The sequence below is a fragment of the Apus apus genome, chromosome 3 (assembly GCF_020740795.1).
Source record: "Apus apus isolate bApuApu2 chromosome 3, bApuApu2.pri.cur, whole genome shotgun sequence".
Taxonomy (NCBI): domain Eukaryota; kingdom Metazoa; phylum Chordata; class Aves; order Apodiformes; family Apodidae; genus Apus; species Apus apus.
Window position 1 is genome coordinate 33,374,133 of NC_067284.1, and position 12,231 is coordinate 33,386,363.

Consider the following 12,231-nt stretch of genomic DNA (forward strand, 5'->3'; position numbering starts at 1 on the left):
AACATGAACAATACACTTTTTTTTTTTCTTTTGGCAAATAAAGTAATCAGCTAATATCATGGCATTGCTCAGTTTTGTAGAACACAAATTTGTACACAAATGTAAAATATAACAGCTTTTTAAAGGTGATTGTTGAACTAGCATCTATAAATGTATTAGACTATATACTCATATTTTATTAGTTTGCACTTCTTATCTGTTTACTGTTTATGGCAATGTTAGGATTGTTGTTATAAGAAGTGCTTGAGCTCAGTCTAAATGATTCAGTTTTATAAAATAAGTAAGAATACTCTCAGGTTGGCATATGTTAGCATACATGGTAAGGGCTCTGCTTCACATAGTATTTAGTAATATTAACAGTACGTCGAGCTTCATTTTTCTAGTACAGCACTGTGCTGTAAAATGCAGAGTTTATAAACTTTTGAAATGTCAAACTTGGCTACTGGATATCTCATTTCAAATACAGGCATTGTATTAGAGAACATAATTTACCTTTCTAGCTCCAGACATCCAAATTCGAAAACCTGCCCAGATTTTTTTCTACTATACTGCTTATCATTCAGAAGCAAATTTTGTTATCATTGGGGAAAGAAATTGAAGTCTTAGCATTTTGTGTTTCTGAGCATGAGGCAGTTATTACTGGTCCAATGAGTCTGTACAGAGTAGAGGTCTGTAAGCTGAAAGAAGCATCCTGTGATGAGGAACGAAAAGCAGTCTGGTACGGATTCTGGGTATCTTTTGTCCTCTGCACTTTTTGACAGCAGGGACTTGCAGATCTCACAGGAGATGGAAATACAGGAAAGCTGGGGCCTGCTCCTGGCCTCACTTACCATTACTATAATCTGGTGTAACAATTAGCTAGTTCTAGCAGAACTTCCCTTCAGTTGAGTCAAGCCAGGAAAGATGAGCTCTATTCTTACACTGTGGCTCAGCATTACGGCGCCTTCCAGTGACACCTACAGCAACATCACAGCCTCATGCTGCGAGGGCTGGCTGCAGCACAGGACATTCTGGCAGCAGACAGATTCAAAGGGAATGTCTTCCTCTTTCCTGGCAGTGTTGCACTGCCAAATTTGGTTTTCTGAAATATGGAAGTGAGGGGCTTGTGCCCTGAAGGGAGGGAGGCACAGGCAGGCACTGCCCTTGCCCTTGGGCTTGGCCGGGGTGAAAGGAGCCACTCACAGTTGGCTGGTACATGGCATAACTTGCTGGAACTTACATGCCAGCACTTGAATATGTCACCTGTGTGATGAATAGTGACTGCAGAGCTTGCTTCAAGTGTCTGTAATCTGTAGCTGACTCTGCTGCTGCCTCGTTGCTCACTTCAAGTATGCAATATTTTCTGCTATTGTTTTGTTTTGTTTTGTTTTTTCCAATCCTAGGAAGGTAAAATATCGAGAATTATCTGAAAGCAACATCAGGGTGAAACGTTGTCATTACCTTGGACTCCCTCAGATAGCAGTGCATAGCTTGTGTGACATCAGCAGCATGGACAGCATTGTGGTACGGGTTTTGGCTATGGTAATCTTCTTGAACCATAACTGGGAACCAAAACAGAAAATAAAGATCCTTTTGTCTCTGAATGCCATGGCCACAAGTGGAAACTGGATTTAAAATACAATTTGAGGTTTTACAGTCAGCTGCCTAAGGAGTTTCTTCAAATATCTGTAGCTTACTTAGACTGCTGCTCTTACTGGGATACCTTTAGAGAAAAAATGCATGAAAGGATTTGTGAGGCCCAAGGGGATATACTGGCTCTAGTTCATAAATCAACTCTTTCTTGCCTTAGTGAAGGCTCTCATTCAGGAGTAAAATAAATAAGGAAGAGAGGAAAATTTATCCACAACGGAGTGTAATTATTTACATTGCTGTCATAGGGGAGTAATGCCATTAAGGCAGTCCCACCTATTTTACACTGTCAGGGGGTGAGGCCCTGACAACACGGCATCATTTGTTATTTGAGTGACTAGCAGTGGTCAAAGGCATTCCTACATCCTCCAGAGAGAGAATCAAAAGATAAAGCACTGGGGTATTCAGAGCAAAATCCTCTGTGATAATTTTTGTCCCATCTAAGCAACCATTTTAAAATACAAGTCCCTCTTGTTTTAGCGTGCAGGGCTGGAACTGGTCCAGCTGGAAGACTGAGAGACAGGCTTTTAACTCTCACAGAAAATCTAGGAGGTGTGTACTTTGCTCACCTGGTGCAGTGCCTGCACCACTAGGTAGTCTCAGGGCAACACCACGTCAACAGCGGAAGCTGCACATGACCTTGGTCAAGGTGCTCTCCTAGACACTATCAAATTAATCAAACAAAAAGGTAAGGGGCATGGTACTTGTCTCCAAGTCCTAGTCTTCTGCTTGTTTCCAGCTCCACAAGCGTTTGCAGTTACAGTGGGTAATCCTTTAAACCCTTGAACACCGCTAGCTCCAGTTATCTGAGCATCCACTTCGCGGCTGCCCACAGGAGTCAGGAATGGCAGGGAGATTTTGTCTGCCTCCACACCAGAGGAATGCTTCCCAGAAGTGACAATTACGCAGTCTTAAAGAAGAGGCCTTGCCTTTGAAACTCTGTGTGACAGCCTAACAAACCGCCATTCAGCTGCACTCAAAACATGATGCAAAAACTCACTGATTTTGGCCAGTTTCTTCTTTTGGTTTGCTGACAGCATGGGGCTAATATTTCTGTTGGCAGTAACAGCAGCAGGGGCTTTCATCAACACTATTCAGTGCAGACAGCTTGATATAATTTGTTAAATTTTGCACATAAGTTTTAACTGTCCTGGGTCTCAGTGGTCTATTAGTGACTAAAATAATGACACTGCACCACAACTGTGCTGTGCAGGGGTAGGTTTGCAGTGTCTGCCTGGGCCCACTTGGCCAGCCACATCTCTGCCTGGCACACTTTTTCATCCCCAGTGTTATGTGTGGTACTGGGATGCTTCAGCCCAGTGCAAAGCCTTCTGAAGTCCCTCCATTGACTTAGTAAGTAGTGAAACAAGTACCCAAGTGCCTGTAAATGGTACACTAATATATATCACAGATTTTTTTTTACTGAAATATTTGCAACAACATCATGGCTTACACAGATATGCAGACCAAGCTGATGCCTTGATGCCCTTCTTCAGCTGTAAACTGCATTTAAAGACATCTTTATGGTGAGCACTTACCTAAAAACCTGTGTAACGTAACCATATCTAACTGGAAATGGTGAATAAGTCCATGCACATTGAAGAGGTGACAAAGCAGTGTTACGAGACTGTTTCCTAAAAGCAGAAAATAACAACTCTTAGATTCCCTTGACATGTAGTTACAAACCAAGCAAGACTAAAAATCTTGGTAATGTTCTATGAGTCAGCTCTCATCACCTTAACTCCTATCATATGAGCTTAGATGACACTCACATACTCAAATGACTTCTATATATAATCAAGATTTGATGGTACGGCTGTATCAGTGGTGGGCCACTCTCGTGTCTACATGCTGCTTCAACATGACACAGATGGGGAACTGACATGGTCTTAACTGGAAGGGTTTTGACAGCCTTGAGAGCCACATCATCTTCATAATCCAGGTCTCCCTCCAGAAGTGACAGGAAGAAGAATGGCTTTTCTGCCACTTTAGTTTGCCATACTGTACTAATTAATTGACTACTGAGAAATCAGCAGTCTGTAATTACATTTTTTATTTTACACATGGTTGTACAAACATGTAATTAACCCATGCACCTAGCTCAGCTACAATTGCATCTCCTAGTGATGACGCAGACAAGAAAACATGAGTTTCAGCATTTATGGTCTTCAGTCCCACTGTAACATACACTGACCTTACTGTGAATCCAATGCTGGGAATACCGGCAAAGTGGGGCCTAACCAGTATTACATGATCAACCATCCATCACACATCTTTTAAAGTTTGCACTGCACAATTCAGCATTAGCAACAAAACTCCAAACCAACCAAACCATACGATGTATAAACAATGTTTGAATTATTTAATGGACCTCAGGAAAGAAAATAAATACATGTACAAAGAGGACATGGAAACTTATTTGGTCTTTACTACTGAGCAGGGGTGCAGAAAGGTAACTTAGAAGAATTATGCCTTTGCCTCCTTTGCCATCTGCAGTCCTTTCCACTCTTCACTGCCAGTCCCTCAGCTGAAGTAACCTCTAAACCAACTTTTTTCTACACGTTCTGCCACAGCCAAAACTAATTAGATTGGGCATGAGGAATGAGTGATCTTGTTCCTATGAGCAATACAGAAAGGAGGAAGGTGGGATCATGACACTCTTCAGCAGTTACCTCACCAAGAGGCATTGCCTAGGCACTAGGGGGAAAGAGCAGGGTGCTGTTACGGGCATATACTTAGACAAAATATTTCACAGGTTTTTACCATCTTAATGGATTTCCTAATTTTTGCTGCTGAACAGAAGCATGGGTATCTTCAGTTAAAGGTATTTCACATTCAAAGAAATCGACTGATTATGGAGATCTGGACTTATCAACCAATATATCTAATTTGAAGTACCTTTGGAATTTCCCAGGTAAAGGAAACTGAAACACCTCCTTGAAAAGGTGACCACAATAAATATAGGAGATTAAATTAATACAAAACCACACTTTAAATACTATCCTATAGATGTGAACATTCTGAGAAAAGCCTGAAAATGTTCAAGGATGTGATTTTAAGAGAAGCTAACTGTGTCTGATTTCTCTTCAGTAATCTAAACTGGAAACATTCAGCAATTAATTAATTAGGGATTTTTATAATAGTCATATTCAAATAAAACCTTTAAAAAAATTACTTACCATTTGTCAAGCGGTCAAACAAGAAAATGTCAAAATCCCACATTCCCACTTTGGATAGCATGTGCTAGAAAAAGCAAATAAGGAAAGGCAAATGACTAGTATGTCAAAATGTAAAGCAGATTTGACTTAGTATTCTACATCAATCACAGGACTGGCTGCTGCAGCATTAAAGTTTTGCATGGGAAAGTGTTAGAGATGTATTTGAAATATCTGACATTGGGAACCAAATTTAGCTATACTGAATAAAATATCACTTGCACTTCTAACTGAGGAGGTTTTGGACTTGACACTAAAGTATCTTCCATATCAGGCTCCAAATGTGGAAAAATATAAACCAAAACATATGAAAATAGTCTCTTTTACTGTTCAGCTCTTTCATGTTTCAAAATCACTTCAGTACCAATTCTCTCAGCTGTTGTTTTTTTTTTTTTTTACACCACAATATTAGCTCTCATAGTGAATATGATGAGCTGCATTTTGCTAAACAAACCAAGGAACAGAAATAGGTTTTATGAACTTAGGTGCAGTGCTTCTGTGAAGCCACCTCAGCCACACAGAAGAATCCATCATTACCACCATACACAGCATTTTTATAGCTACATCAGTTCAGTCAAGAGACCAAGTCTGGACTGACTACACAACCCTTCAGTGGTGTATTGCATGAATGAAATGTGTGTTTACTTCCATCACTTGGTCTATATCCAAACCAGTTCTGGATTCTTAGTTACTTTCTAACACCTGGCACGTAGTCTTCTATTGCAGAGAATAAAAATGGCCTAGGCACATAATCCCACTGCCACCAGCTGTGCAAATTTTGTTAGAAAATATCACTCAAAGCAAGTATAAGAGCTGCAAAATAAGAGAATTACCTTTTGATTATTGTGAAATTCTTTGCAGTGAACTTGCCCTGTTTCCTAACCTTTGCCATGTCGGAGAGCTATAGTGGGTTGCCTAATAGCTGCTCCACGCCAGCTGAGAGACAGCTGTCTTTTTTCAAGAGGATGAACTAGATCTTGTGTTGAGGCTGCACTTACTCAATTCAGTAACTCAGCCAGGGATACACTTAATCCTTTTATAAATCGAGATTATAATTTCAGTTGACAGAATCTGAAAATGCTGAGTAGATTTAGACATTTTCTTTTTGTTTTGAGACTAAGCCTTCAAAGTTGTAACCACAAAGGAGGAATGGACAGTCTGTTTGCTGCGAGGCAGGCAAGTAACATGGGTAATTTAAGAAAGATCAGCCATGTATTTGCTTATCTGAACACTGAAAAAAACCTGACACTCTCTGGAATATTATTTAAAACAAGGGAGATCTGGAGACCCATCTTACCCTTGCTTGCCCAAGGTAGTCCTCATCCAGTAGGTACAGAGAGGCTTGTGGTACAATTCCACGCAGTAACCGGGATGCATGGAAATACCTCTGGAAACTTAACAGTCTTTTCACTTTTTTCTTGGTGCCGATTTCCCCTGAGAGTGTAGTATCTGTGAAAGGCAATCAGTACACAAGCCATTAAACCCAAGGTGAAGGATGACATTCTCACTTAATAAGAGAAATAATAAAGCTTGTGCTTCTTGCCAAGCCACATGAAGGAGCAGTATTCAAATCCCTGTCCTTCAGCATAATGTATCTGTTTATTTCAGAAAGGATATACATTCTAGCAGTCAGAGTAGTAATGTAGGACTTGGAAGATCGGAGTTCAGTACACTGCCTGCCACAGGCTTTAATGGGATCCAGGCTCAGTCACTGGGGGGGGGATAGATCACCTAACAGTAGCTGTCTAGAGGGATCCTGAATTACTAGGCAGTTATGTACAAGAAAGCTGCTCTTACTCTTCTGTGCCTCTGTTCCCTACCCATTCCATTGAAAATGGCATTACCTTGCTACCTCACAGGACTGTCACTAGAATACATCATTAACATTGCACAGCACTAGCCTACGAGGCGATCTTGGATACAGAACCTAAAAAGCGATGCCAAAATACAGTTTAAAAGCATAAATGTATGACCCACTTTTTGGAAAATGAAAGAGGGAAAATAGTAAGAGTAGGTTAATCATCCTATCATGTTTTCTGCTGTCCTTCCTACATAATAAGGCAAATTAGAAATTAAGACAATCTTTCAGTGCTACACTTAGGAAAACAAATATATTCAGGCAACACATGTATTTCTAGATACACAAAAGAATATGTTTTTTTCACTCTACTAGGATAATTCTAATTCCCTAAAACTGTATTAGGAGATTTTCATATAGGGATAGATGTGACACAAAAATTCAAGGAAGTCTTTATACAGTGATTAAATAAGCCACTGGAGTAATTAAATTACCTTCCTGTTAGTAATAATAATATGCAGGCTTCCTAAAACTGATAAGGACTTAAGGAATTTCATCTGGACTCTTAACAGAAACCTCACATATAGTCTTGATGCTTTCACTTTGCAGTCTGGTATAAGATATGTCAAACAGGAAGACAGAAACTGGACAGTTGTTCAAAGGTGGTAAGACTCTACACAGTTTTATTCATAAGAGGAACCCTGTGAGAAACTGAAGATTAAGCACTCCTTTTAGAAAACAGAAAGGATTGCGTGAGATAAGAAGCTGCCTAGCAATTAACTGGATTTCATGTTTAAATAAGAGCTCAGGAAAAATATTACTGGACTGAAGATGACTCTCTCGATTCTATTTCTTTTTATGCAAAAATGTTATTTGTTCTGTAAAGTTAAAATACGAATATATATGCTGGTTTCATGAGTATTATACTGAGAGGTTTTCCAGAGAAGTCATTAGGGTTTCATTGGATCGTAGCTGGTTCAGTGTTCGATTTTTCCAACAGCAGATGTGTGAGAACCTTCTGAAGCATGCTCCTTCCTTAAGTAATCCAACAGCTATTAAGCAAAACAAAGTCAGTGACAACAAAAAACTATATACTTACACACTGAGTATCAATAATTAATGTTTTTTCTTAGACCTGTAAGTCTCACACTTCTTGTGGGCATTCCAGAGACCTCACTGAGTTATAATAATGTAAAAGCACAACATAAATTTTATTGCAACTTGACAAGCCATGTGTTTTCAAGACTGCAAACAGTAACAATGTCACCACTGTATCAGCCTGAAGGTTAGATTTTCATTTATGATCTGCCAGCACCTGTCTTAATTCTCTCACACATTTTAAAAGCTGGAACAATTTCATGGCCTGCTGAAGGAGTGACTAACATAGGTGCTAACAGCTACCCAGTGACATGTGGAGGAACTAGCAGACTTGTTTTTGCATTTCTTTTAATTTATATAGTGCTGCTAAGAACTGGCTGGCATTCAGTTTAATTCCTGGATAACAAAACACGCTTAACATTAACTCATTTTTTAAACTTTGTCAGCTGTTTCTCAACCTCCCCACTTTCCTGATTCCATCTTTGCCCCCAGACTGCCACTGCTTTTGGGTGACATGTTTAAATTTTAACATACAGAAAACTTCCCTTTTGTACATGAAAAATCAGTAGTTGCTTCAGCTAATTTTTATCTAAGTTAGTATCTGCTTTTTCAGTTAAAGACAGATAACTGAAGTTGCCTCCCGTGTTCTCTTGAACTGCCTTTAAAACTCACCCAAAGTGTTGCTGAGGATGATTTAAAGGTGAAGGTTTGGCCCAAGTCCCAATAAGCAGCCATATGTTGGATTATGAAGAAGTGGTTCTTTTATCCTTTGGATTAGCAGATTATTTCAGGAGCACAAATACTTTCCAAATGACAAACACATTAGGTTTAAATAAATAATTTCTTATCGTGAAATGAATTTTCTGAATTCAACCATCAAACTTTTTGCCACTGCTTTGTCATGTTGCTCTGGATGGCTGTCCCGGGTCTCAACTGAAATTTAATTATTGGCAGATGGTGCCTTTGAAACATGAATTGCTGCTTCAGATGAGCACTGTATTATAATATATTATGCAAAAAAGATTACCCATAGTAATCTGTTGCCCTGTATTTTCATTCATAAGGGAAGGAGTTCATAGTACTGATGAAGAATGGCAGGAAGAGTATTTTCAAAACTGGGCTCCTGATGGAATATCCCAAATCCCGCACTGCAGTCTATCCACACACAAACTCTGGATGTTGACTTAAAGAGTATCATGTTAAAATCACATCCTGTGGGCCATTTCAGTAATAAGTTATTTGTCTATGAATCACAGGACTTGTCAGATGATTGCTATGACCCTTAGCAGGCTACTAGGCCATCCACAATAAAGTATCTCATTATGATGGTGTCTGGCATAAAACTGGACTAAGACTCTGCTCCTCTTCAAGCACAAGACACCCCGAACTATTATAATCTCATTAGCACGATGTCTTTCCCCTAGAAAAATCGGTGTCAAACAAAAAAAAAGAAAAAAGACAGCTATATGAAGCTGAGAGAAAAAGGACGATGAAAAAAGAAGAACAGAAGGTGAAGCAGCTGAGGGTGAATGCTCGAACTCTGTCCTCAGTTCAGCAATCGCACCTGGATCTCCTTGCACACAGGATCCACCAGCTGACACAGCATCATGATGCAGTCTTAAAATTAAATTAAAGGTTTAGGTGAATGACTTACAGCAATATGCTGAACGTACCACTTCTTTATTGACAACTGTAAGTTTCAATTTAAATTCTCAATTTTAAATTTTGGTGATGACACCTGATGCAAGTCATATAATGACTTTGAAACGTAAAGAGTTATTGATAGCTTCTTCTAATTAGGTTAAACTGAATTACAAGTAAATGAATAAAAAACATTGCTGCAGATATCACTGAACTTCAATCAAGGAACTATGGAGGCTAAAACATACGCTATGTTATCTAGTTGAAGAACACAAGCTGCAAGGCTCACATGGGAAGGATTTAGTAATTATGTGCAATTTTGAAATTAACATGAAAGACATGTTGTTTCTACCCATAAAACTTCCCCTGAGAACTGTGTTCATCTTCAATAATTGCGATAACTCCTGAATGTTTTGTTCACCTAAAAAAAGCATCATCTGTATCTTTTAAAAAAATGCACATTCTCACATGCAGTAGAGTTACTGCTTAGCACGGTGGCTGGAGAATCCTGTCTTTGTATACAGAACAAAGTGATTGTATGGATTACATACAGATACACATATTGTGTGGATTACATACACATTTACACAAGTGCCCACATAAGCATTCCTGGCAAAGCTTAACTTCTGCCTTCAAAACCACAGATGGCCTGAGCTCACAGCGTATCTCCTGATGTGTTCAAGGAGACAGCCAAAGTGGTTGCATTTTTCCTTGGGTCATTTGATATCCACATCACAGTTACACACTATCAGACCAGGGGACGATGCTGGGTTACCACATGTGGCCCTCAAGAAGTTAATATTTACAGGAATCAACGGCTGCCTTCTCTCTCCTAACAAAGTTCCTCCAGTTACACAGATCTGCTCGCCTTAACATGATCCATGGCTCACTACATCCCAGCCTCTGTTATTTCAGGGAAAGAGGTTTCCTGCTCTAGGAACTGCTACCAGTTTTCTTTCAGAATTCTTCCCCGTTGCTGTGCTAGCACATGCCCACAGGCAGCGTGAATTTAAAATGGTGGAGGTTATGTTAACACTGGTTAACATCCAGAAACAGTCACATAAATCAAATTTGGACAAGGATGTACTGAACTCTGCACCAGATGCTCATTACGTTGTTTTTGTTCTTTCAAAGTAAACAAACTTGGTTATGCATTTAAAGAAGGCTTTGAGTTTTCCTTCGCAGTATTGCCTTTTTTATATTCTTGCACTTCAGTGTACAATGCAAACAGGTCACCCCGCAGCATGAGTGGGTAACCAAAGTTTTATTAATTTTCAACAGGCAACTGATTCAGAAGCAGAAAGTGTTTTTCCCCTTCTTTCCAAAAGGATGGGGAATAAATCAGGTCCTCAAGCACCTGCCTTGACTTATATGGTTTGGAAGATCCTTTCCCCTCTTCCAAGGATGCAAAACTATTCTGCACTCAGCCACTGCTGTACAACCGTATGCCTGAAGAGTCAGGCAGGATTGGTAGAACAGTGCTGGAATATCTGGAAAGTAAAGTGAGAGGATCAGGCCTGCAATTTACTGTCTGGACAGTCTGCAAACAGCCAGGACTCTGAGAAAACTGTATGTCTCTGGATCTATACTTTACAGATGCGATCTCTTGCACTGGTTCCTAGTTTTACAGCTGATTAGAAGGCTTTTATTTGAGAATCCAAGAGATATGTAATTGACTTATGAGAAATAACTGATGTCTGTGTGTCAAATCATACCAGGCATTTAGATTGCCTTTACTGAAGTCTTGTTTGGCATACTCATTGCATGACTTAGCTGTTACATTTTTCTTATAAAGAAGAGAGCATTGCACTGATGATAGAAAAAAAAAACACCTGCTGTGCCTTAGTATCTTCTTACATTATGGATTTATGGTATTATCCAAAAGACAACAGCAGTATAAGCAGGGATACCCAAATTGGCACAGGCAGTCTAAGCATTCATTCCAAACTTAACATTTCAAATTTTAATTTTAGAGAAGGCACTGGTAAAGTACAAGAACAGATAATTCTTCTCTTTGTACTGTCCAAGCCTTCCTGTTACCTTGCAACTTGCAGCTCATAAATCTTTCGGAAAGGAAACACTGCAGTTCTGAGGAAAGGTCTGAGAAAATGCACTAAGCACCAGAAATGTAAGTAAAGGAATTGTTGTCTGAAAGCTTTTCAATTAGTGTAGAAGTACCAAGAAGCTCCGATGAATATCCCAGCTCTACTTCTCAATTATCTGCATCTGGTGTGAGAATTTCACTCAAAAATAGTAATATTATGCCAATACCAATTTTATCATCTGAATACATGCTGGTCACCACAACTAAGACAAGAGAGATGAACACCTTGCAGTATGTAATTCCTACAGCAAAACAAATGGTGTACTGAAATCTTATCAATGTAGAAATCCTTATGAGGCTTCCTCAAGCTATATGGGAATCCAAAAAGGTTGTGTTATAAACATTTTGTTTACACTTGCTTCTCTATTAAAAAAAAAAATTGTTCCTTGACTTCTTATAAAATTCAGTTTTAGAAGTCAAGTACTTTCTGTTAGCTGCCACTGTTCATATGAGCTACAACTTAATTATTTATCTTTAAATGGGTAAACATTTTTTCAACTAGGAAAGAGGCTGTGAGAAAGAGAGAGGGGACTCTGAAGACATCAGAGAAAAAGAGAAAGTTAGAAGATGTAAACCAAAATATCTTTAAAACTTTCAGCAGTTTGTCAAGTTTCCATTCTGCAATCACCTGCACAAGTGCCCCAAATCAACGCAGAGTCCTGTTTACAGAAGAGGTGCTCACGCACTTCTTTGGCTAATTTAGTTAATGCAATGTGAGAGGTTCTGAGACACCAGCTTTCTAGATC

The 12,231-nt window shown here is 39.2% G+C and overlaps 1 protein-coding gene across 3 annotated transcripts in view; it reads right to left on the reverse strand.

Moving 5' to 3' along the window:
• The window catches only part of PDE7B (phosphodiesterase 7B), a 169,379-nt gene that overhangs the window by 12,373 nt on the left and 144,775 nt on the right, over window positions 1-12,231 (reverse strand). For all 3 annotated transcript variants that reach the window (XM_051614723.1, XM_051614724.1, XM_051614722.1), the window contains 4 exons: window positions 6,142-6,293; window positions 4,809-4,872; window positions 3,168-3,263; window positions 1,441-1,541 (listed from right to left, as the gene is read on the reverse strand). In XM_051614723.1, the coding sequence (XP_051470683.1) occupies window positions 1,441-1,541; window positions 3,168-3,263; window positions 4,809-4,872; window positions 6,142-6,293 (413 nt within the window). The remainder of the gene's footprint in view (window positions 1-1,440; window positions 1,542-3,167; window positions 3,264-4,808; window positions 4,873-6,141; window positions 6,294-12,231) is intronic.